Source organism: Diplotaxodon limnothrissa, linkage group LG6 (genome assembly GCF_057381915.1).
Source record: "Diplotaxodon limnothrissa isolate DT_005_m linkage group LG6, D_limnothrissa_male_GT1.1, whole genome shotgun sequence".
Classification (NCBI taxonomy): domain Eukaryota; kingdom Metazoa; phylum Chordata; class Actinopteri; order Cichliformes; family Cichlidae; genus Diplotaxodon; species Diplotaxodon limnothrissa.
Genome location: NC_140601.1, coordinates 4,324,973 through 4,350,823, shown reverse-complemented (window position 1 = coordinate 4,350,823; position 25,851 = coordinate 4,324,973). Strand labels below are relative to the sequence as shown.

Here is a 25,851-nt window from a genome sequence, read left to right as displayed (position 1 = left end):
TTCCATAATGGCCTCTCCGTTTCACCCCAAAGGTTACAGAACCAGTTATGGAATGGATATCAGTCAAATCATAAATGGGTACTTAGAGTTGATGTTGCATAACAGTAAATGACAAAGCTATTGCTGTCAAACTCTACTGGACAGAGTATAGTTACGTCCCACCCATATCGAAAGGCCAAAACAATTCATGACTCTCCCCTGGCTTTATGATGTGTAAATGCGCTTACATGTCCATTTGAACTGCTAGCAATAAACTCATAAATGTGTGGAGTGCTGCAGTAAAGAAGCGGTGCGGTGGTTAGTACCATACCCCACAACAAGAAGTTCCTGGGTTTGAATCCAGTCTAGAGTCTTTCTGTGTGGCGTCTGAGACTCAGTATACCTATATTTATATCTCTAATGATTTCAGGCTACTAAAGGCATCTTAATAGTGTTTCAGTCCTTTGTAACATATTATAGCCCTCACTTTTCCCCTTGAGCTAATGTAATTTTCAAAATATGATCATTTGTGCTCCAGCTCTGCTTTGAGAAAATACTGTCAAACATCCACAAACTCAAATCCTGAAGCATAATTAATCGGCATATATAAAATTTTTGGTCTTTCTAATGTGATTGTATGTCTTGATGCATGAAACCAGCCCACTAGGGATACATCTTTCACCATCTTACAATGCTGTGATTGCAGCCAATCTCCAACTCTCTGTAAATGGTACTCATGGCCATTGATCAGTGGGCTTTGATCAGTGGTCATGAGAATTTGCACAATTACGATGAAGGAACTGTCCTTCCGGGCTGGTTTCAGTCATTATGCAAATGTACTGTTTATAAGGTTGGGGAAACCTGCAGTCAGCTGAGACTGAAGAAGTCACCTGGATGAGTGACGAAACGTTTCTCCCACTGAAAACGCTACGTCCAGATGAACAGAATAAACTTTTGGAGATAATGGGATTGTACTATTAGAAAAGTCATTTAGGATACTTTATAGTTTTAATTATGGTGGCACATTTATTTTTAACAAAAATGAAAACAGGCGAACGTAAATTAGCACCTCACTACATCCTTGGAAGCTAAGAATGATAGTTTGCGTCAAAGAAAAAAAAAGAAACTGGAACTATAGCTTACTTGTCCTGTTCTGCCGAGCTCGAGCTCCACCAGGGCGACTGGGCCGCTGTGAGCTGTTCCCCGTCTGCTGGCTGCAGCCTGGAGATCCACTCTCCAGGAAAGGCCCCTGAGGCTGGGCTCCCAGCGGCTATGAGCCACCAAACTTTCCTTAACTCGAACTCGTTGGCTCTTCCAGAAACGAGAGAGTGCAGCGGCCTGTTCAGCGCTCAAGCCACCACCACCTTGTTTCTTGGTCTTAGCTGTGAGGAAGGCCTCCAGCTGGGCATGGTCCATGTCTGCTGTGGCGATGGACTGAGAGATGCAGAAAAGAGGACGATGAAATTCAACAAACCTGGAGCTCTAATGTCTTGTAATCATATCGCTACAGCAGTGTCGTGTGGTGACTTTTATGAAAAGGCAAGCAGTTTACTTTAATACTTATATAATACTACTAATATTGATAAATACTTTGCTTCATTTTAAGACTTTTTAAGGACCGGTTTATTTTTTATTATGACTTGATATAAAATTAGAACTTAAAGAGTGTGTACTTTCTTTTTACCTTTACTGTTTCCAAAACAAGAAGTATTTTCCCCATGACATTTATTTGGAAGCCTCATGTAACCAAAGTGGGTGCATTTTAACTGGACAGTGTATTCGGTCTTTCTATACATTCAGACAGTCTGTACTTTTGACATTTGTATTTTCCCTGTTTGGGCAAATCTGCCCCGAAAAATACCTTTCACAGGCATTTCATTTGTTTCCAAAAAAAACCCCAACTCCTCCACAACAAAAAAAAAAAAATATATATTTTGGGCATTGTAGGTACTGAGTAGGATATTCATGTTAGTGCTGCCCCCTATTGACAAAAGAGAAGAACCAGTGGAAAAATTACAAACCAGTAAATGGTTTGTCACCCTTACCTTAAACATTACAAAAATAATAATACATTTTAAATGTTTTAAATTCTTTCAAATTTAAGACAGTCCAGTCAGGATTTAGCTATTTTATCTGAAAACAATGTGTTAAGCTGTTATTTAATGGAATATTTCTGCCTAGCATGGAGTAAAAACATTAAATGTATTTAAAGACACTAGTCAAACAAAAATCCATTGATAAAAACATAGAAGGAAAAGGAGGAAAAGAAAAAAGAGAGTGACATAATAACATTTAAAGTTATAAGTAGTAAGTCTGTTTAAACAGCATTTTTATGAGATTTTTTGAGATATTTTATCACGGCTGTTACAGTGGCTTGCAAACTTGAATTTTTCCACATTTTGTCACATTACAGCCACAAACATGAATCAATTTTATTGGAATTCCACAGGAAAGACCAACACAAAGTGGTGCACACTTGAGAAGTGGAACGAAAATCATACATGATTCCAAACATTGTTTACAAATAAATAACTGCAAAGTGGGGTGTGTGTAATTATTCAGCCCCCTGAGTCAATACTTTGTAGAACCACCTTTTGCTGCAATTACAGCTGCCAGTCTTTTAGGGTCTGTCTCTACCAGCTTTACACATCTACAGACTGTTCTCTAGGTTCTGTCTGTCAGTATAACAAGAAGTCGGCCATCTTGGATACAACTTTTGTTTTTTCAATAGGAAGAGGGCCATGTGACACATCAAACTTATTGGTAATGTCACAAGAAAAACAATGGTGTGCTTGGTTTCAACGTAACTTTATTCTTTGAGTTATTTACAAGTTTCTCTTTGTTCACAGCCATTGACATGTCGAAGAGGTTAACGCGTGAGGAGCGGATCGAAATTGTGTTGATATCTGGTGAACGCAGTAACCGGGTCATTGCAGCAGATTTCAATGCAAGACACCCTACGAGACCACCCATCTCCCATGCTACAGTTAGCAAACTGCTTGCTAACTTTCGTGAAACTGGTTCAGTGTTGGATTTGCCAAAATGTGGATGCAAGAAAAATGTCACTAATGAAGTAACATCAGTGGCTGTCCCAGCTTCATTCAGCAAGAGCCCACAGCGTAGCACTCGCCACATGTCACTGGAGAGTGGCATTAGTTGAACATCCCTTCGGCGGATATTAGCTACTCACAAATGGCACCCTTACAAACTCCAGCTACTGCAGCATCTCAGCGAGGATGACCCAGATCGGCGCACAGAATTTGCAGAATGGGCAAAACACAAATTGGAACAGGACCCTCAGTTCACGCAGAAGATTTTGTTCAGTGATGAGGCAAACTTTTATGTGAATGGTGAAGTTAACAAACAAAACACCGCTATTGGTCTGACACTAACCCACATTGGATGGATCCCTCCAAGACTGTTGGAGCAACAAAAGTGATGGTTTCAAGTTACGTTGAAACCAAGCACACCATTGTTTTTCTTGTGACATTACCAATAGGTTTGATGTGTCACATGACCCTCTTCCTATTGAAAAAACAAAAGTTGTATCCAAGATGGCCAACTTCTAAATGTCCACCATGGTCACTACCCATCTTGAGGAGTTTGCCCCCTCACATATACTAATGTGTCACATTAGTATATATTGCGCTTTTACTAGTCCCTAAGGACCCCAAAGCGCTTTACATATCCAAATTGGAAATTATTCTTTTATGATTATTCTTTTTCACCCATTCACGCACACATTCACACACTAAGGAGCTGACATCCCCTACCCCCAACATAGGTTAGCCTTATGTTGCCTTGTACATAAAAGAATAATTTCCAATTTCTTCCTGGCAATGAGGCAAGCAACCCATTTGACTCAATCATTGCTTCACTTGTACTGGAAGCAACCCAAGGCCAAAGTACTGAAATAGCAGAAACTACAGAAAGCTGACTTTAAATGCTGGGAGTCCAAACATGGCGACACTCATCCATAAAAAGAAAGACAGTTCATTTGACAGATGTGTTCATGAAGACTTCTTCGTTCGGCCGCTCTTTTAAGAGAGAAACATTCGGACAATGTTCTGAGTTGCGTTTTAACAGATATTCTCACGGTGCCTCTCATTAATGTGTGTTTGTTTGCGTGTTGTGCATTTCTGCATGGGCACAAGCATGCACTATCACGCAGACGCAACCCTTTCTCCTAAACTGAAGTGAATATTAGTGAAAAGAGCAGAATTGCTTGGTCTCGACTGCCACTTCAGCATCAGGATCATCAGTAGTGCAGGGTGCCGTGTTGCATTACCTTTAAAAGGCCTTTCATTTTGTCGTGCAAAGCTGTGAACTCGTCTGGCGACATCTCGGGGTAGAGCTCGCTTTTCAGCAGCTCCTCTGTGATCTCGCTGTTGTTGTAATATACTTTCTGTGCGATTCCATTTAACAAGCTGCTCAGAGACTTCATCGCGTCTACTTCCGCCATGTTTGCTCTTGTGGTCACATGAATTGCAGTACAACACGGCATTGTGGGACTTGTAGTTGCAGATTCCGACGGCAGCGCTTGACATGTATCGTTTCATCCAAGCCTCCAAAGCGAACATCAGAAACTTTGCTAGACAAATTGTGAAAAATCATTTGCAGTTACAAGGCCAATTTACCAGATAAAATGAAGCAATTGATTTATGTTAAAACGAGCAACATGCTGAGTTTTATCAGATGTTTTGACAGTGCGCATTAATGTGGATTTGAAAAGATTTCTACATTTGTGTGTGCATAAGCACAAATAGGAGTATTATGCACATATGAACATAGTCGTGCACATATGAGCCCATGTTCACTGAGAAGGGAAAAAGGTGAAACAGGCATGCTTATGTAATATATACCAAACTAAAGTTAAACTAGTAACTACAGACAATATGTCTAAAAGAAAGGAACAAAGACTGGAGAAGAATTTCAGAAAGCAACAAGGAGCTAGAAAGGGTGTCAGCAAAAGAAGGGACAAATCTACAGTTAGTTAGAAAAGAAGATAAGAGCTCTTTACAGAGAGACTGTCAAGAGAGACCAAAAGAGAAGAAAAAAAGAGAAAATATAGACATTTTTTAAATGGCCTGAAATATCCCATGTTTTTTTAAAATGTGTTATTTATTTAAATCTTTAATGCATTTTAAAAGCAATGCTGCAGAATTATTAAATCAAGAGCATTTAGACATTGATTCAATTCATTTGAATCACATTGCAGTCTGACTATCCATTTTTACTGATTAGCTGGCCTATTTCACCTGAACAATGTCCATCTAAAAAAAGAAATAAAAAGTGAAACAGTAATGTCAGTACAAACTGTAGTGACTGAGGAGTAATATTTTGATAAAATAGCTTTAACAGAAAACATGTATAAAATGGCTAAATGTTATATGCAATGCACTATCCTGTTCATTGAACACATAACTTTAAATGTCATGAGTAATAGTTCAGAGAATTTGGTTTCAGGATATACAGAAAGTGCAGTCCTTTATTTATCAAAGCAAGTCTAATAGTACCATAACACAGGAGTTTCCAAATGATTGACACAGAGACCAGAATGCATGCCAAGCCAAGCTTTAATCAGGAAGAGCAGAACATTAAAGTTTTGATAATGTTTAATCTTTGACTAAATGAAATAGTAGTCAAATCTCTTTAAAGTCCCTGTTTTGTGACTCCAATTCATGATTCAAGACAAAAGTTTCAAGTTGATTGCTCCTACCACAGATCTGTAAGAATGTTTCACAAAAGCTCATTAAATCAGTAAAAGGTTGTAAAATTCTTAAAGTGGACATATTCTTTAAATTTCTAGTGTCATGTTTCTTTTTATTATTTTCAAATGTATTTTATTCTTTTTTTAAACCAACATTTTCTGGCAGCTCCTTGAAGGTTTAAACAGCAGGTCACATGGGACATGATCATATTAACTCACTGACAAGTTCGAAAGCAAGTTATTTTGTTTATAAAGGCCAAAAAATGAGAGTTATGCTAGCATAAAAAACAACAACTAAATCTATGAAAAGGAAAAATAATGCAGTTTCTCAGAGGATCTTCCTAGCTTCACTGGGTTACTTGTCAGAGTTTAAGGCTATGACAGACCTGTTTTACCTTAACCATGCCATCCCCCATTTCCCTCTACGTTTACCACCTCTTCTACTCTTGTTGCGTCCGTTGCGTTTGCTTCCTCTTCTGCCTTTGCCCTGTTTTCTGCCTTGCTTGCTTCCATTTCTACGTCTACCTCCTCGTCCAAGCTTGCTTCCTTTTCTACCTGGGCCTCTTCGTCTAAGCTTGCTGCCTTTTTGACGTCGGCCTCCTCGTCCAAGCTTGCTTCCTTTTCTACCTGGGCCTCTTCGTCTAAGCTTGCTGCCTTTTTGACGTCGGCCTCCTCGTCCAAGCTTGCTTCCTTTTCTACCTGGGCCTCTTCGTCTAAGCTTGCTGCCTTTTTGACGTCGGCCTCCTCGTCCAAGCTTGCTTCCTTTTCTACCTGGGCCTCTTCGTCCAAGCTTGCTTCCTTTTCTACCTGGGCCTCTTCGTCTAAACTTGCTTCGTTTTTTACATCGACCTCCTCCTCTAAGCTTGCTGCCTCCCCTGCGTTTGAAGCTTCCTCTTTGATTTCCTTTGCACTTGCTCATTTGACCCTCTTTTCCCCTACCTGAGCCTGGAGGTATCCCACTGTCTATGTCAGTGCCTATGTCAGTCCCTATACCAGTGCCTATACCCGTGCCTATGTCATTGCCTATGTCATTGCCTATGTCATTGCCTATGTCATTGCCTAGACCAGTGTCAAGGCCTGGTTTAGGTGTTTCTACATCTGTACCTTGTTCTTGACTTGACAGGGCTGGGTTTGCAACACATGTGGGTGTAACATCTCCCCCCGAGGAGCATCTTGTGCACTGAAAAGCATCATCTCCAGGTGCATAACAACGATATATGTTGTTAAGCCCAAGTTTGGTAATCTCAAGATTCTTAAATGATTGAGTCAGCTGAGATGTGTCTGAAGCAGGAACATCAGCTACATTAGAAAAAACAAACGCATAACCGCTCCAGTTATTAGTGATATCACTAATGTTCAAAGTGATACCTTCGTCATTTGAAATTGGAGAGTTTTCAGAGTAGATGACGAGAACGTTACCCTCACTACTGTTTATGAATGGTTGTATGTTATGAAGAACATGTGATAGTGCCTGTGACTGTGTCGCTGCCACCACCCTGGTGCCTTTGTACACTTGGTCCTGTGAAATGGCTCCTGTCACGCTGTCTGCTGGGTCATTCTGAAGGACTTCTTGGAGACTGCTTGGATCTTGATTCTGTGGGATGTTCAAAGCCATGCTGAAGGAATCACCTAGTTCATACCTGCCAAAAATATAATATAATAAGTATAAACTGCACACTAAATTTGGACTACCAGTGATGATCTGGGCTTTGTCAGTGAGTTGTAAAAGTATATTTTGCATTGAGTGTCTCGAGGGTACCAGGGAAAAAGAAAAAAAAAGAGCCGTAAATGCCTCACACAGATGATTAAAATGTATTTTATGGGACACTAATGGGACACTAGACATAACAAGCAATCCTCTGCATCAAATTCTTTTTTTTTTCTCTTTTTTTTAAAGTTCCATATTAAAAAACAAGTTCATTTTATGGTACATTTTATTCTAACGAATAACAAAAGACCCTGAGCAACCTCGGAGTCCAATTATTGATCTACTATATATAACCTGAGGCATAGCTGGACTGGCCATCGGGCATACCGGGCAAATGCCCGGTATGCCCGATGGTGATTTTTAGTTTTCTTTACGTTGTCAGCTGCCTCTTCTTCTCTCATTCTCTCCCCCCTCCCTCTCCTGTTGCTACTTCAATCATGAAACTGATCAATGATCAGCTGATCGGCTTTTCTCTCTTGTTTGTTTATCGCCCAGTTTGCGCCAGAAAGAGGAAACCAGTGGATGTCGTGCTAAACAACAGCAACACGTTTAAGCTTGATCAGCTGTTGTTAGAATTTATTTAATATTAATTTCTAGTATCAGCTGATGTTTGCTGGAGCCACAGCTGTAAAGCTGCTGGTCATGATATGGTTTGGTTATCTGGTGAGATGGAAACATGAAGATGAAACCAGGAGATGTCCTTACTGGATCATCAGAGCTGAACAGGTGATGGAGAAACAGGTTTACCTTTTAGGTGACATGAATGAGTTGAAGGGAAGTTATGAACTGTTTCTGAGAGACAAATAACACCAGGATCCTTTTCTATGTAGCTGACAGCTGGTAACTGTGCAGGGGCGGATCTAGCAAAGTGTTGCCAGGGGGCCAGGAAGGGCATTAACAGGGAGAGGGGGGCACAAAGAAATACTTTTCTTTCTTACTCTCATTTAAAATGTCTCGCTTTTAAAAAATAATAATCTGAATCTTAAAACCAAAGTTTTTATCTGATATAAAATGTATAGAAATCATACATATACCAACAAGACAGCGTACTGTTACAACGGCGTTTGTTTTCATTCAAAGGCTTCATGGCTTTACCTATAATACCTGGTGGGCCGGTGTCTAGTCAAAATGCCCGGGATGATTTTTTTGTCTCAGTCCAGCCCTGGCCTCAGGTCAATCAGGTCTCACACTCACAATCCAAAACTCATAAACAGCTTCTTCCAAAGGATAGTTCGTACTGTTAACAATCCACCCCTGCCCACCCAGATCACCAGTCTGAGTAACCCTCATCACTCAGGCCACTCACACGGACTGTATTCAGACCAAATCTTACTTTGCACTACTTACAAGCACTTTGCAATTATTTTATTCTCCAAAGTTATTTTTGTATATATGTCTCTTGTTTGCTATTTATTCCTGCTGTCTAATAATTAGATGTTATTCCTGCACACTTGACATGGAGCACCCATAATTTTGTTGTACGTGTACATTGTATTCTATATATACTATTACTATAGATTTTCATTAACAATTACTTACTACTATTACTATTAATAATAATAATAGTGATATCATTATTAAACTAAAACATACTATTGCAAATTAATAAATAATAATATAATAATAATAATCTTTTATTAGGATTTAAAGCTCATTATAATCACTTTAAACAACAGAAAAACTGCAGTGTAAAATAAAGTCACATACTTTATTTCATGTATAGTTGTAATACAAAGGCTGAAGTCATAGAGAGATGTCTTGCCTTCAGGTGACTCAACAGATCGATAATAGCACAAGCAGATTAGAAGAGCAGTGATTAGATATAATATCACACATAAAAACCCCAAAACCCCACTTTTGTCAACTCACTTGTTCTTGACAGCTGCTACAATGTTCGTGAGCCAGTCCTGGTTTACAGCAGCCAAAATGTTTGGAGGAGACAGGAAGAAGGCTGGCACCATCACCAGCCAGCACAGGCCAGCCATCTAATCAGATCAGATTTAACAACACAGTGGTTTTCACAAACAAAACTGTTGTGTCTTAACCAATAAACCATAACAATCATAACAATTAAACCAAGTGAATGTTTTAAGGAAACAACACAAACATTTAACATGATATCGAGCTGCCTCACTTACCTTCACATGTGTTGCCAGCTACTTCTGGTTATAATCCCCTGTTGAAATAACACAAATAAACCTTTTTATGTAGATCAATAGTTAGTTTATAAATTAATTCATCAGTTTACAGAACAATCAGTTTGCAATACTTGACAGTTTTTTATGCAGAAATGCAAAGCATACAAGCTTTCAACTTTTCATTGATGGTGTTTATCACATTTTTATTCCGGTTTTGCACTTTCTTTGAAATTTTGTTTCATAAAAATATTAATCAAGGAAATTACCAACAGGTGACAAAAACAGACAATGACAAAAAGTAGTTGAACAGCTTGATTTTTACCAGCAAAAATTAAAAAAAATCTAAAAGCAAAAAACTTTATTGCTTTACCTTTTTTGGAAAAAGAGACGATGTCAATACCTCCTGGTTAATTTCAAGTGTGTAAAAGGGAGATGTTAAAAACGTAGACACAGTACCGGGGAAGTTTTGGTTTTTTATAGAGAACAAAGTGACCACCCCCTGGTAGGCACACCATAACCATATTTGAACATGTCTGTAGAAAACTATGAAATCAGTATGTGATAATAGATAGAAAAAAAATTGCTTTTTTATTTGTCATCTTCATTTTGGAGGAGAAAAAAATAACAGAAAGAGAGAAATTCAACTAAAGAGGAAGAAAACATTTAGGTTTTTGACCACATCATGACTAAGATGTTTTTGCAGAGATGCAGAGAACAATGCACAGAAAACAGAGATAAAGATAATAGCTAAACTAAAAGCTGGAAAAGAAGCTATGGACATGCGAGGTGTTATTGCAGTTACAGTGCATAATTTTTTGAAGAAATGTTAATTTCGTTTTCTCTGTTTGCTGCTGGAATGTTTATATATTTCCACTGTAAGGACTCATCACTAGGATGAGTGATGAAATGTTTCTCCCACTAAAAACATGTTGTCCACATGAACAGAATCAGCTTTTTGGGATTTCACAGATTACTTTAAATTTCTAAAGTAATTTGCAGACATTTTTAAACAATTTAAGTTTAGGAAGAGAAAATGTTTTGCTCTGGGAGTTCAAACAGAAAATAATTCAACAGAAATGATGACAGCATAACAGATATAAATTAAGAAATCCTTCTCTACCTCTTGTGCATACTACAAAATTGCGACCTGTTTGCATCGTTGCTCTCAAAACACTTATTAGACTTCTTGGTCATAATATGCCATAAAAGCAGAATATACTGATTAACACAAGGATAAGACCTACAATAAACAACATCCAATAACCCACAGTGACTAGAATTCTGCTGTATGTAGACTCATTTTCATAACTCTGACAGTCTGTGCATTGCCTCAGTTGTTTCTGAAACCTTGTGTCTCCTCTGTTTTAGTAAAAGCAGCTATTGTTCATGGTTTTTTTTCTGTCAAGTTTTGCTCATGATGGGAGCAACAAAAAGAATTCAGTGCAGAATTATAAGTGAGTCTTATCAAACAGCATGTTTCTGCTTTTCATCACGTGAGGGGAAACAAAATAAATATAGGCTTATAGTGTTGATGCTGAGCTGTAGCACACAAAGAGCATCCTCACTTAGCTCCTCCTGTTCTCCAGATGGCTCAGCCTCTGTGTGGGGTGATGGTGATGGTGTCCTAGGTTGACCTATTTGCTCTGTAAGCAAACTGGTAGGGGTCGAGGGAGGGGGATAGAGAGTTTCTGGTGTGCTGCGACACTTTCCGCTCAAAACACTTCATGACTTCAGACGTGAGGGCTATAGTTCTGTAGATTACTGAAAAGACATGAACAGGAAACAGATGGATGAAGAAATTAGACAAAACTTAAGTAGATATGGAAAATATTGACAGTGTTTTACATGTGTATGTGTTATGTTTGCCTACTGGTGGTGGTCAGAGGGCCCGGTGGCGCCAGTGTCCGGCAGCCTCGCCTCTGTCAGTGCACCCCAGGGCAGCTGTGTGAATGTGTGTGTGAATAGGTGAATGACTGAATGTAGTGTAAAGCGCTTTGGGGTCCTTAGGGACTGAGTAAAGCGCTATACAAATGCAGGCCGTTTACCATTTACAGTGGGGCAAAAAAGTATTTAGTCAGCCACCGATTGTGCAAGTTCCCCCACCTAAAATGATGACAGAGGTCAGTAATTTGCACCAGAGGTACACTTCAACTGTGAGAGACAGAATGTGAAAAAAAAAAAAAAAAAAAAATCCATGAATCCACATGGTAGGATTTGTAAAGAATTTATTCGTAAATCAGGGTGGAAAATAAGTATTTGGTCAATAACAAAAATACAACTCAGTACTTTGTAACATAACCTTTGTTGGCAATAACAGAGGTCAAACGTTTACTATAGGTCTTTACCAGGTTTGCACACACAGTAGCTGGTATTTTGGCCCATTCCTCCATGCAGATCTTCTCGAGAGCAGTGATGTTTTGGGGCTGTCGCCGAGCAACACGGACTTTCAACTCCCGCCACAGATTTTCTATGGGGTTGAGGTCTGGAGACTGGCTAGGCCACTCCAGGACTTTCAAATGCTTCTTACGGAGCCACTCCTTTGTTGCCCGGGCGGTGTGTTTTGGATCATTGTCATGTTGGAAGACCCAGCCTCGTTTCATCTTCAAAGTTCTCACTGATGGAAGGAGGTTTTGGCTCAAAATCTCACGATACATGGCCCCATTCATTCTGTCCTTAACACGGATCAGTCGTCCTGTCCCCTTGGCAGAAAAACAGCCCCATAGCATGATGTTTCCACCCCCATGCTTCACAGTAGGTATGGTGTTCTTGGGATGCAACTCAGTATTCTTCTTCCTCCAAACACGACGAGTTGAGTTTATACCAAAAAGTTCTAATTTGGTTTCATCTGACCACATGACATTCTCCCAATCCTCTGCTGTATCATCCATGTGCTCTCTGGCAAACTTCAGACGGGCCTGGACATGCACTGGCTTCAGCAGCGGAACACGTCTGGCACTGCGGGATTTGATTCCCTGCCGTTGTAGTGTGTTACTGATGGTGACCTTTGTTACTTTGGTCCCAGCTCTCTGCAGGTCATTCACCAGGTCCCCCCGTGTGGTTCTGGGATCTTTGCTCACCGTTCTCATGATCATTTTGACCCCACGGGATGAGATCTTGCGTGGAGCCCCAGATCGAGGGAGATTATCAGTGGTCTTGTATGTCTTCCATTTTCTGATGATTGCTCCCACAGTTGATTTTTTCACACCAAGCTGCTTGCCTATTGTAGATTCACTCTTCCCAGTCTGGTGCAGGTCTACAATACTTTTCCTGGTGTCCTTCGAAAGCTCTTTGGTCTTGGCCATGGCGGCGTTTGGAGTCTGACTGTTTGAGGCTGTGGACAGGTGTCTTTTATACAGATGATGAGTTCAAACAGGTGCCATTCATACAGGTAACGAGTGGGGGACAGAAAAGCTTCTTACAGAAGACGTTACAGGTCTGTGAGAGCCAGAGATTTTCCTTGTTTGAGGTGACCAAATACTTATTTTCCACCCTGATTTACGAATAAATTCTTTACAAATCCTACCATGTGGATTCATGGATTTTTTTTTTCACATTCTGTCTCTCACAGTTGAAGTGTACCTCTGGTGCAAATTACTGACCTCTGTCATCATTTTAAGTGGGGGAACTTGCACAATCGGTGGCTGACTAAATACTTTTTCCCCCACTGTATGGGGAAATAAACTATTGCTGCATGACCCAGTATGAGCTCGTTGAGCTGTGGCTTGGTGTCATTTGGAGATGAAGATAAGATAAAGACTTCTGTTTGATGGGTGACTAGTTCCTCTTTTAAATTTTGCCTCTTCATGGCTTCATGAGAAAAAGGCAAACAAAGATGTAGTCTGGGGCACAGGTTATATGCACATGGTTCATGGTACTGAAAGCATCTAGACCAAACTTCACTCCTTACCTCAACATTTTCTGGTGATAAACTTGATGTTGTGAACTGATGTGCTCTGTGAATGAAAAGAAAACTCATGAAGAACAAAGCATTTCAATGGGCTAGGTCACGTGTAGTACTCCAGGTAAGTACAGGGAGTGTGCTCAGCATGAACAACCACTAGAACTACTTTCTGCAGTCTGGCAGAAAATGGATGAATGAGCTGCGTAATAAAGATATGTTGATGAAACATTTCTACCAGTGAGATATGGAGCTGTAACTGTTTGGAAGGATTTCAGAAGCCATTGCATTCTTGTACCAGCACATAGTGTTATGATGTTTTTTTCATATTGTTCTGGCTATGATCTTATTAGGCACAATGCATCTTTACTGTCAGTGTGCTGATGTACCAGCCATGGCAATGTGTGGGAGTTTCCCCCCACGAGGGACAATTGACCACCTAATGATCCTCTACCTAATCACATGAGCCAAGGTGTGAAAACGGGTGTAGGTCACAATCAGCCAAGGTTTCGGGTGAGCTCATTGTGAAACCTGGCCCCATCCTATCATGTGATTTCCTGAGGTCAGATGGCCCAGGATGTGAGTGGGCGTTAAGGCGTCTGGGAAGGGATCTCAAAACTGGATTATAGATGGCAGACAGCTGGTGTCGTAAACCACCACCTCTGTTCATTTGTCACCCTAGTTTATATTTTTTTGTTTTTTTTATTACCCTGTTGTGTGTTACCGTTTCATGATTTATTTCATTTGTCACTCAAATCAAACAATATCTTCCATGTAAATGGGGCACACCATCAATTTAGGAGACACTGCACAAAGTGAAGCCCCTAGCCAACATGACCAACATGCATACTCAAATAGAGAGGAAATTAAGGCCTACAGTGAAGATCTTGGAGTGATTGTAAATTGGTTTGAAGGATTTTGCATGACATAATTATATATTTTCCACTTTTCATGTGTTTTTTTGGAATACTAATAGATGCACAAGATGGGGTGATATTTGGCATGAAATGGCAATTGAATTGGACTGCAAAAATAAGTCAAGCCAACATGGCTTATGGGTGTCAAGCAAACACGCTTGTCCTGATCCCAATCCTGTCAGAGTCTCCTGCATGAGGTGGGAGATGTTGTCCAACAGGGATAAGTAAGTAAGTAAGTAAACTTTATTTATTAAGCGCTTTTTGCAGACAGGCAATCACAAAGCGCTGTACACAAATATTAAAATAAACAATAAAATCAATAGACATTATATACAATGTAAAAGATCAAATGTAAATAATGTAAAAAAATAAAATAAAATAAAAATAAATGAGATGAGCTTAGTCACCATTCTCCTGTCACTCACCACTTCCAGTGGGTCCAGAGGGCATCCTAGAACAGAGCTGGCCCTCCAGATGAGTCTGTTCAGTCTCTTTCTGTCTGCTGCTGAATCGTGGTCAGCTGCAGGAAACTAAACAAGCATGTTGAGCTATCATCACGAGTCTTTAAGCTGCTGCCTTAGCATATAAGCAACATATCTTGATGCTTTGTAATATTATTTTCAAAATATGGAAGCTGTACAGAGTAATGCACCTGAAAATTTGTGAATACCTCATTAAGAATAATTCAGACTGCCTTTTAATCTATAATATAAACAGAAATATATTTGTTGGTGCTGAAAATTCATTAGTGGAAAAACTAACATTTCAGCTTAATTTGATTTGTATTTAGACTCTTTTAATCCAATTGGTCTTTTGAGTTAGCTTTGGTGATTACTTCCTCCAAACCATCAACATGTCATTTAGACCTACAGGACTGTTCAAGCCTTCAAGCTGGCAGTAATCAACCACTTTCTCAAAAATTCTTGAAAGAGTAGTTGTAAAACAGTTAACTCATCATCTACAGAAGAATGTTTGATTTGAAGACTTTCAGTAAGGCTTCAGAACTCATCAGAGTAAAGAAATGGTGTCAGCGAAGGTCACAAGTGATCTTTTTTTTAGATCTTCTTACCCTCCTTGGATATAATATATAATATAATTTGGAAATTTAACATGAATTCTTTGACTTGAGTATCGTTATCATTGCCACACTTTACTTTTTTCTTTTTCGTCTTCTCTCCTCTTTTTTTCTTATTTTTTTTTCTCTTTCTTTCTCTCTTCTTTTCCCTTTTATCTTTTCTCTTTTTCTCCTCTTCTTTTTTCTCTCTTCTTTTCTTTTTCTTTTTTTTTCTTTTTTTTTCTTTTTCTCTCTTTGTTTTTTCTTCTCTCTTTTTTCCTTCTTTTCTTCTTTTTTCTTTTTCTTTTCTCTTTTCTTTCTTCTTTTCTTTTCTATCTTTTTCTTTTTTTTCTTTCTTCTTTTTTTTTCTTCTTTTTCTCTTTTTCTCTTTGCTCTCTTTTTTCTTTTTTATGCTCTCTCTTTTTCTCTTTTTTTCTCTCTCTTCTTTATTTTTCTTTTCTTCCTCTCCTCTTCTCTTTTCTTCTCTTTCTTCTTCGTCTTCTTCTCTTTTATTTTTTTCTTTTGCTTTTCTTTCATTTTCTCTCTCATTCTTCTAGCTTTTAATTTTTTTTTCATCTTTCTTCTTCCTCTTCTTTCTTTTTCTCTATTCTTTTCTCTCTCTTTTTTCTTTCCTCTTCTCTCTCTTTTTCTTTTCTTCTTTTCTTTTCTTTTTCTTTTTTCTATCTCTTTTATTTTCTCTCTTTATTTTTTCCTCTTTTCTCTCTCTTCCTTCTTTCTTTCTTTTTTTGCTGCTCTCTTTTTCTTTTCTTTTTTTTCTTCCTTTTTTTTTTCTTTCCTTTTCTTTTCTCTTCTCTTCTTCCTTCTCTTCTCTCTTTCTTTCCTCCTCTTTTTTTCTTTTCTTTTTTCTCTTCTCTTCTCTTTTTTCTTTTCTCTCTCTTTCTTTCCTCTTCCTTTCTTTCTTTTTCTCTTCTTTCTTCTTCTCTTATTTTTTCTATCTCTTTTGTTCTCCTCTTTTCTATTCTTTTTCTCTCTTTTTCTTTCTTTCTTCTTTTTCTCTTTCGTTTTTTTTTTGTTTTTTTCTTTTCTTTTCTTTCCCTCTTTTTTTTTCTCTCTCTCTTTTTCTCTTTTCTTTCTTTTTTCTTCTCTCTTTTTTTTATTTTTTTCTTCGCTTTCTCTTTCCTTTTCTTTTTCTTATTCTTTCTTTTCTTTTTTTTTCTCTTTTTTTTTCTTTTTCTATTCTTTTTTTCTTCTTCTTTTCTATCTTCTTTTTACTTTTTTTTCTTTTCTTTTACTTTCCTGTCTTCTCTTTCTTTTTTTCTTCTTTTTCTCCTTCTTTCTCTTTTCTCTTTCTTTTCTCTTATTTTCTTCTCTCCCTCTTTGCTTTTTTTTCTTTCTCTCTTTCTTCATTTTTCTCCTTCTCTCTCGTTTTTTCTTTCTTTTTTCTTCTTCTGCTTTTTTTCTCTCTCTCTGTCTTTTCCTTTTCTTCTCTATAATTTTCTGCTTGGCCATTCTTCTCTGATGTTGGGATGTTTGATTGACAATGTAAGCTTGAAATTTCCAGTTTATCAAATCCCACCGAGGAGTCCTTACCTGCTTCTACTCAGTTGTTTGTCTCTGCAAATCTCTGACACCATCTCCGACTCTTTCGGGAGGATTTTCAAATCTTTCCAGCTGGAACCACCCACTTCACTGGAATCCTAGAACACTTTACACTTTACTGTGTTGTCACAGCATAACTATTGTAGGCTGACTAATCATGTTACAGTTTTTTCTGATTGCTTAAGCACATTTTTTGTAACTATTGGCTAATTTTGCAAAACTCTTCACACAAATAAGAAAACCTGTCACCCAATAATCAAAACATTGTAGTTCTCTTGCAAAAGCAAACACAGCTAGATTAACTCTTCACACCTTCGTAAAAATGGTGTTTCCGTATCAAACAGTACACACAAGCCATCATCTACTAAGCACACAATGCGCCAACTGCACACCGATGGTATGAATACAAAACACATCTGGCGTTTGCCTTCCCTGTGCACAAGGTAGGCTATGTCAGTTTGAGCTCATACTTCTGTCATAGATCCATAAGCATGGAGGGATCCAAACTTCAAGTACTGGTGTTTATTCACACACATCAAAACAAACACAAGTGTTTATTTCCAAGTATAGGATTATTTGCAATCGCCATAATGACTATATGGGTTACGTGGTCTGCAGTGAACATGCTTCCTCTGCCCCCTCCTCGTCTTCCTCTTGCTCCTCCTTGTCCTTGTCGTCCTCTTCATCCTACTTCTTCACCTCCACGTCCTCTTCCTCGGCCTCCTCTACTTCTCACTCTTTCTGCTCCCACCATTGTACTCCGCACACACAGCTTACCTGTATTATAGTGCTTAGGCTGATTGCAAAGTGAACGAATTATCTAAGAAAGTTTTCACATGTGAAAGTGTGCCAGACAGTTGGCAAATTAGTGTTAATGATAGCCATACATGTGTATACTTTTGCTAGGAGTGTGTTGGAAATTTGGAAATTGAGTGTTGTGCAGTGAATTGTGCCTACAGTCTTGCAAAGTGTGTGTTACAAAATTGCAAACTGAGTGCAAAGCAGTTTTTGTGCTTTTAGTTTTGCACACTCAGTGAGTGGTTTTGCTATAAGTCTGAATAGTTTTAGAAATTGTGCTACAGGAATCACAGTTAGTGTTTAGGCATTCGGTAAAAACTGTAAGCATTTTCTAGCTTTCAGTCTGTGTCTCCCTAAATCCTCCATATTTGCCATACAGAGCACTACATTTACTGCTCATTTAATACAAATGACCGTTCCAACAAATGAGGAAACGATCACACAGACCACTTCTTTGTTAGACGCGCGCCTGTTGTAGCACAATTCATAGATTTCCTCCAACGCAATGTCCGGCCCACTGTGCAGCTCAGCCAATGAGAGCCGAGGGCCTGCGCAGTGATATTAGCATACAGGCTGTATAAAAGGAGCTGCTCTCTGTTACACAGCTCATTCGTTGCTGCAGAGTATCGAAGGAACAAAATGCCTGAACCCGCGAAGTCCGCGCCCAAGAAGGGCTCTAAGAAAGCCGTGACCAAGACCGCCGGCAAGGGCGGCAAGAAGAAGAGAAAGACCAGGAAGGAGAGCTACGCCATCTACGTGTACAAGGTGCTGAAGCAGGTCCACCCCGACACCGGGATCTCCTCCAAGGCCATGAGCATCATGAACTCGTTTGTCAACGACATCTTCGAGCGCATCGCTGCCGAGTCCTCTCGCCTGGCCCACTACAACAAACGCTCCACCATCACGTCCAGGGAGATCCAGACCGCAGTGCGCCTGCTGCTCCCCGGTGAGCTGGCCAAGCACGCCGTGTCTGAGGGCACCAAGGCCGTCACCAAGTACACCAGCTCCAAGTAAACTGATCCTGCTGTCAGTCAACCCAACGGCTCTTTTCAGAGCCACCCACTCTGTCCTGAAGAGCATACGTTCTACCTTCAAACGTGCAGTTACTATGTTGCCAACTACTGCAATCGCGGAAATGCTGCTTTGTCACTAGGTGCTATTGACCCAGACTCAGGAAATGTCTTGTGTGTGTTGTGGAACGATGACAAAGTAACTACAAATACAACATTAATGCCACTTTATGTTTGACAGTCTTTCAGTGCATTTCAATGGCTCCCCTGTGGGCGGCGCCTCCGCTGCATTTCCTGCAGGACTGAGAGGAGGAGAGCCACCTCTGTCCCCAAAGCCACTCTGCTTTTTAACTCCAGCCCTTAAGACCATTTCCCACACCTGTAAACATGAACTACTCTACGCTCTTTTTGTGCTGCCACTTTATTCACTTTTAGTCACTTAGTAGTTTATTCACCTATTCAGTCACTTTAATTTTAAAACTGTGTATATGCTGTGTATTTATTATCTCATTCTTATTGCCTGTTTATGCCCTGTCCTTGTCTTCAATGTCGTGCTGCTCCATTGTATCTTATTTGCCCCTTGGGGATAAGGGCTGATTATATTATTTTTTTTACATATATATTCTGATTTCCAAATACATTCAATACAAAGCAAATTCCAAAGAACAAATTGAAAACAGTACTGAACACAAATGTTGCTCTGGCCAGTTAACTCATTTTGACAGTTCCTTTACGGTGTGTGAAATGGAAGTGTTTTGTGTTTTTTTTTTTTTTTTTTTTTTTTTTCCCCTCTGATATCCAAAGTTTGTCATTTCACAAAAAATTTGCATAGCAGAATCCAAAGAAGCAGTAAACTTAAAATTTAGTATCAATTTGTCTGTATCGTTCTGATCTGGGGTTGCGCCGTTTTTCTTATGTTGTACATTTGCACTTTATGTGGTCCTGTGTTGATTGTCCTATGTAGCACCACGGTCTTGGAAGAACGCTGTCTTGCTTCACTGTGTACTGTAGCACTGCACATGGTTGAAATAACAAAGCCACTTGACTTGATGTGCTCGTAAACACTATAATCACTAGTGATGTGCGATACCACTGATTTCCTTTCCGATCCGATAACGAGTAATATTCAGGGTGGTATCGACGATACTGATCCGATACGATACTTTGTACAAAAACGTATTTTATTTATTGTATCTCAAATTATAGCGTCATAATGATTACAGGACATAAGATTACTTGTTCTTATCACTTAATAATGCAGAGTTCATCATATAGAAATAAAAAAACTAAAGTTGTGCCTATTTGAATCTAATTCATAATTTGTTGGCTCCGTAGCCACCTTTCTATATGCCTTTAGATAGTACAACTATTGTAGCAAGTGCTATGAATAAGATATATCTATCTGCTTAGCACTTTTGTTTTTTATGTTTAGTTAAGTGTTGTCTTACAGTGTGTTTTGCACTAAGTACCGAAGCAATTTCCTAATGTTGTAAACCTGCTCAACATTAGGAAATAAAACCCATTCTGATTCTGATTCAGAGGTGAACTTTGGTCATCTCAGTCTCTCACTAAACGCTCTTCTGTGACTGGTCAAGCACACGATGGGAGGGTGGGAGGTATTGTGCAGCATTTTACTTATCTTGGACAACAATCTGTGGTTACATTTTTTTAGTGGGTGGAAGAATAATAGAATCCTCCAGAAAAAGGAGCACAGATATACTGGGCATAATTAAATGCACTGTACTAGATTAGACTGAGGTCGCTATCCAGGACATAAGATAAGCTTTATTAGTCCCAGAGCTGGGAAATTCACCTTGTTACAGCAGCAACGTGGACAGAGCAGGATTAAATAAATGCCAAAAAAATAACAGCAATATTACTCTGATTAAATAAATGAAATAGATATAAAAATACGTTTGACTAGTAGCGACAAAAAGAGAATGTTTAATAGTGAGATGTTGGATGTTTTTTAGCAGGTATTGAGTATTGCACATTGAGATACTTAGTGATCAGTTGGTGGATGTGTGTATTCACGTGTTCATTCGCTGTTGTTGTTTATAGTAGAGTCGGTAACTGTAGCTGGAAGGAAACGGACTGATGCAGACTAAGAGATCAGGGCCAAAGTGTGGAAGCGAGCTGCCGTAAGGTGACTAACTAATGGTGATTTCTGATATACAACAACGTGAGTGAAACTCGAGGCCGCTGTGCTTTGGTTAGAAGTGAGCAGCTCTCACAGACGTCTCGCTGCTCCGTGGGCGTCCAGCTGCATCGGTGTGTTTGCTGGGAGTTCGCGGCGTCACTTTGTCCCACAGCTGCGCTCACCAGATGCTGCTTTTAAGTCGGAGTGCGCGAACGAACATGTGTCTGAGCTGGAAAAGGGCTTTTCACGGAGCTGTGCTGCGGCTCCTTTGTTTTAGGAAAGAAAAGAGCGCAAAAAGCCGCCGAGCAGCGCTGAGCTCCGCACTGAGTCGCTGAGCTTTGGAGGCTCCACAAAGCAAGAGCAGAGAGCACCAGAGCCCGACACGAGGCCTGCCCGAGGAGACACGAGTCCGCTGTGGACTGCTCCACTGTCGGCCTGCAGTGCTGCTCACACACTCACTTTGAGCTCTTTGATCCCGAGACACGAAACACAAACGGAAGCATTGCGTGGCGCACGCGAGAGCGGCGCGCGCTACATTCACTCTCCACGGTTCTCATGGTGCGTTTAAGTGCAGTGTGACGTTTCCGAGTTGCCATCACTGCACCGTGACTCGATCAGAAGGAAAGAGGAAAATGTCAGAGGAAGCACCCGCACCTGCTGCTGCCGCCGCCCCGGCCAAGGCGGCCAAGAAGAAGACGACGGCTTCCAAGCCGAAGAAGGTGGGCCCCAGCGTGGGCGAGTTGATCGTGAAAGCCGTGGCCGCTTCCAAGGAGCGCAGCGGCGTGTCCACAGCCGCTCTCAAGAAGGCTCTGGCTGCCGGAGGCTACGATGTGGACAAGAACAAGGCCCGCGTCAAGACCGCCATCAAGAGCCTGGTGGCCAAGGGCACTCTGGTGCAGACCAAGGGCACCGGGGCCTCCGGATCCTTCAAGATGAACAAGAAGGCTACCGAGAGCAAAGCCAAGAAGCCCGCAAAGAAAGCCGCTCCCAAAGCCAAGAAGCCCGCCCCTGCCAAAGCCAAGAAGCCGGCAGCAGCCGCTAAAAAGTCCCCCAAGAAGCCAGCGGCAGCCAAGAAGCCCGCAGCAGCTAAGAAGTCCCCCAAGAAGGCCAAGAAGCCCGCTGTGGCGGCCAAAAAGCCCAGCAAGAGCCCCAAGAAGGCGGCAGCCAAGAGCCCCAAGAAGGTCACCAAGAAGCCTCCCGCAGCCAAGAAAGCCCCCGCCAAGAAGGCCGCCAAGCCCAAAGCCAAGAAGGCGGCCACAGCAGCCAAGAAGAAGTGAGCTGCCAACACTCTCGCACTCAACAACGGCTCTTCTCAGAGCCACCACAGCAACACGCCAGAGCTCCTTCCTCACAATCACGCAACATTCTCTTATTCACAATAATAGCATTATTGTCAAAGCAAGATAAGATACTTTTTGGGTTTGTTTTTTTCTCATAACACTTGCAGCTTGTATTACTATCATGGCTCACATTTCACAATCAGAAAGTGAACAGAGCAGGAGGGACAGAGAGAAAGAGAGCCAGGGACAAAGTTTATTCATGCAGGTCCATATGACAGAGAATATGCATCTTCTTTTTATTTTCATATTTTAATTTATATTTAATTGTGTTGTGGTTTGCAGTGTTTTGTGTTGTTTCACTTTAAATTTGTAAAAGGAAAAAGCTGAAAATTTAAATAGTTAAAAGTTGAAATGTGAATAGTTGGATTTTATTATAGTTGATTTATTACATTTCATGTGGAGTGAATAAATAAAAGTATATTTACGGTGGCCCCTACAGACAAAACACGTAAAAACTCCAAAACACCTACAAAAGACAACACAAGTGCTCCAGGATGCTAGGGGCAGTGTTGAACTTTTGTTACCTAGTGGCTACACAAGCCAGCAAGTACCAACAACCGAATTTGGTGTGTGGTAATAACAGGTAAATGAACATTTTTTTAACTATTTGAGATATAGATATATGGATTTCTCTCTCATGCTTTCAATTGTGTAATTTAAGTATTCTAGGTAGCTCTGTTCATGCTAGAAATGTGTTGGAATTTGTACGTGCTTTGTCTCTAGGGGCCACCGCATATATTTATATATAAATGAAACTACTATTTTTACATTAGTAATTCATTGTGCATAATTTTATATTATTGTTAATAATAAATTAAAACAACCTGAAGATCTGGTTGGGAGGCGAAAGAACCCCCCCCCCCCCACACACACACACACACACACACACACACACACACACACACACACACGAGAATAAGGTAATACTACATTTCCATATACACGAGGATGTTTGCTCAGAAAGAAGTGTGTGGCTCTGAAAAGAGCCTTTGTTTATTGGTTTCGTGCGTGAAGCAGAGGCTTTGGCATTTACTTGGCCTTGACAGGCTTCTCGGTCTTCTTGGGCAGCAGCACGGCCTGGATGTTGGGCAGCACACCACCCTGGGCGATGGTGACTCCGCCAAGGAGCTTGTTGAGCTCCTCGTCGTTGCGCACAGCCAGCTGCAGGTGACGTGGGATAATACGAGTCTTCTTGTTGTCGCGGGCTGCGTTGCCAGCCAGCTCGAGGATCTCAGCGGTCAGGTACTCGAGCACAGCTGCCAGGTAGACGGGGGCGCCGGCACCCACGCGCTGCGCATAGTTGCCTTTGCGCAGCAGCCTGTGGACGCGACCCACGGGGAACTGGAGCCCGGCACGGGATGAACGGGTCTTAGCCTTAGCTCTGGCTTTGCCTCCGGTTTTGCCACGCCCACTCATTTTGAACCTTCTCTTCGCAGTGTCAACACTCAAAGGAAATGTGGCCCGATCGGCGCCGAGCCTGGCTTATATTTCCGCAGAGCGCGGGCGGCTTCGTCACACACCAATCGCAGACAGGCTCGCGGCAGCGCGCCTTTTCAAAGCACCTTCCTCCAATGAGCAGCGCACACTTAGGCGGGGCGGGGCTCCTCTGAGCGGTGCTGAGCATCACGCGGAGCCCCTCACCAATCACGAGCCGCAGCGGCACCGCGTCACAGCCAGTCACACACTTTAAGAGCGGCGAGTCTCCTCCGCTTGTTACATTTTCTGTTTTAAACGCAGGAAAGTTAAAGAGAGAAAGAATGGCAAGAACCAAGCAGACCGCTCGCAAATCCACTGGCGGCAAAGCCCCCAGGAAGCAGCTGGCCACTAAGGCCGCTCGTAAGAGCGCCCCGGCCACCGGAGGCGTCAAGAAACCTCACCGTTACAGGCCCGGCACCGTGGCTCTGCGCGAGATCCGCCGTTACCAGAAGTCCACCGAGCTGCTCATTCGCAAGCTGCCCTTCCAGCGCCTGGTCCGCGAGATCGCTCAGGATTTCAAGACCGACTTGCGCTTCCAGAGCTCCGCTGTCATGGCTCTGCAGGAGGCCAGCGAGGCTTACCTGGTCGGACTCTTCGAGGACACCAACCTGTGCGCCATCCACGCCAAGAGGGTCACCATCATGCCCAAAGACATTCAGCTGGCTCGCCGCATCCGCGGAGAGAGGGCTTAAGCTGTCTGCACGCCCTCCTACAAACAACGGCTCTTTTCAGAGCCAACACACTCACACAGAGAGCGCGCTCCTTTCTTACAATAACATTAACCTCATACAAGACAGTACAACGTTCTTGGCTTTTTTTTGTTGTTCTTGTTTTATTATTATTATTATTATTATTATTATTATTATTATTATTATTATTATTATTATTATTATTATTATTATTATTATTATTTTTAAATATAATAGAAGCCATATGCTTGGCATGAAGGTGGCATTCAGTAACTTGATCTAAGCACCAGTACTTACCAGGACTTCCAATTCTTTCCTGCTACACATAAGTTTACATTACTTACAGTAGAAGAAGACTGTGACACCCCTGCTCTAAAGTACCTTTGGTAAACTCCCGTTGTTTAAATTGGCTATAAACTATGAATGTACATAACAATAAGCCTAACATGGATCAGATATTTTTCACAGTTCATGTTCAGTTCACAGGTGCATATTTTTTTTTTTCACTCCCCAAAGATGTATAAAAAACTAACAATTTAACACAATTCTTTGAACTAACTTTGAGCATGGAAACACAGCATCGTCATGTTCCGCTGGCGTTGATCCAATACCTAGGCCACATCGCTGATGTTGCATTGAAGCTGACTTTTGGGAACTCTGTTAAACTAATCTCACTGCACAAACTGTCTTCAGACTTTGACACTAACATTGATAACATACAGAAAAATTATACTGTGAAGCTGTCCAGATCAGTCCAGTCAAGTAGAGATCATAGATATAGCGCCCCCAGAGAATGACTCGCTGCCACTTTCAAGTCAGAAAATATAGTATTGACATTCTGAATAATCTGTTGCGATCATCTGTGAATGCTATTGCATGTACTAAAGCCACTTCTAAAACTACATTGATTCTGGAAGTATGGAAGTTCTGGTATTCAGAGTTTCAAGGTAAAACGTCATTAACAACCTATTTGATCTGGGGACAACTAATAATATTTCATGGCATGACCTTCCCCCCTTTTCTGGCTCTGTTGGAGGCACCACTGGTTATTGGCCTTTAATAAAGATATTAACTGGATATAAACTGTTGGATTGTCTCTGTGACACATGTAGTACTCAATCTCATATCGTGTACAGTACACAGCTACTTATGGGGCGCCGTTTGTAAAGTGAAACATGCTGAAATTAACGGCAACATTTTTCCACATTTAGCTCAAAACCTTACAAAAACATATTTTTTCGAGTAATTTTTACAACATTTAGTAAAATATTTGTAACTTTTCATCAAATGTTAAATATTAAATCTAAATGTTAACTATTAAATCTAAATATATTTAAATCTAAATGTTAAATGTTAAATCTAAATATTATATTTAAATCTAAATGTTAAATCTTAATCTAAATGTTAAATGTTAAATCTAAATGCTAAATGTTA

At 40.6% G+C, this 25,851-nt stretch overlaps 6 protein-coding genes across 6 annotated transcripts in view; 3 read left to right on the top strand and 3 right to left on the bottom strand.

Annotated features, from left to right (window-relative positions):
* commd1 (copper metabolism (Murr1) domain containing 1) overlaps positions 1–4,443 on the bottom strand; it is a 6,498-nt gene extending 2,055 nt beyond the window's left edge. Inside the window, exons 1-2 of the mRNA XM_085355494.1 lie at positions 4,268–4,443; positions 1,123–1,413 (exon numbers count right to left, since the gene is read on the bottom strand). Of these exons, the coding sequence (XP_085211620.1) occupies positions 1,123–1,413; positions 4,268–4,441 (465 nt within the window). The 5' untranslated portion in view covers positions 4,442–4,443. The remainder of the gene's footprint in view (positions 1–1,122; positions 1,414–4,267) is intronic.
* A 1,637-nt stretch (positions 4,444–6,080) lies between these two features.
* On the bottom strand, positions 6,081–9,382 carry LOC146629959 (uncharacterized). Its single transcript, XM_085355391.1, has 2 exons — positions 9,267–9,382; positions 6,081–7,329 (listed from the first exon to the last, which is right to left on the bottom strand). Exons 1-2 carry the CDS (start codon positions 9,380–9,382, stop codon positions 6,081–6,083), a joined length of 1,365 nt encoding a protein of 454 aa, XP_085211517.1.
* Positions 9,383–18,384: 9,002 nt separating this feature from the next.
* On the top strand, positions 18,385–19,322 carry LOC146629958 (histone H2B). Its single transcript, XM_085355493.1, has one exon. The coding sequence runs from the start codon at positions 18,402–18,404 to the stop codon at positions 18,774–18,776; it is 375 nt and encodes a 124-aa protein (XP_085211619.1). The 5' UTR covers positions 18,385–18,401; the 3' UTR covers positions 18,777–19,322.
* Positions 19,323–21,544: 2,222 nt separating this feature from the next.
* On the top strand, positions 21,545–22,189 carry LOC146629957 (histone H1-like). Its single transcript, XM_085356711.1, has one exon. It carries the CDS (start codon positions 21,545–21,547, stop codon positions 22,187–22,189), a length of 645 nt encoding a protein of 214 aa, XP_085212837.1.
* A 1,072-nt stretch (positions 22,190–23,261) lies between these two features.
* Positions 23,262–23,697, bottom strand: LOC146629956 (histone H2A). The gene has a single exon (XM_085356718.1). The coding sequence runs from the start codon at positions 23,666–23,668 to the stop codon at positions 23,282–23,284; it is 387 nt and encodes a 128-aa protein (XP_085212844.1). The 5' UTR covers positions 23,669–23,697; the 3' UTR covers positions 23,262–23,281.
* A 312-nt stretch (positions 23,698–24,009) lies between these two features.
* LOC146629955 (histone H3) lies at positions 24,010–24,420 on the top strand. Its single transcript, XM_085356713.1, has one exon. The coding sequence runs from the start codon at positions 24,010–24,012 to the stop codon at positions 24,418–24,420; it is 411 nt and encodes a 136-aa protein (XP_085212839.1).
* Positions 24,421–25,851: the final 1,431 nt, after the last annotated feature.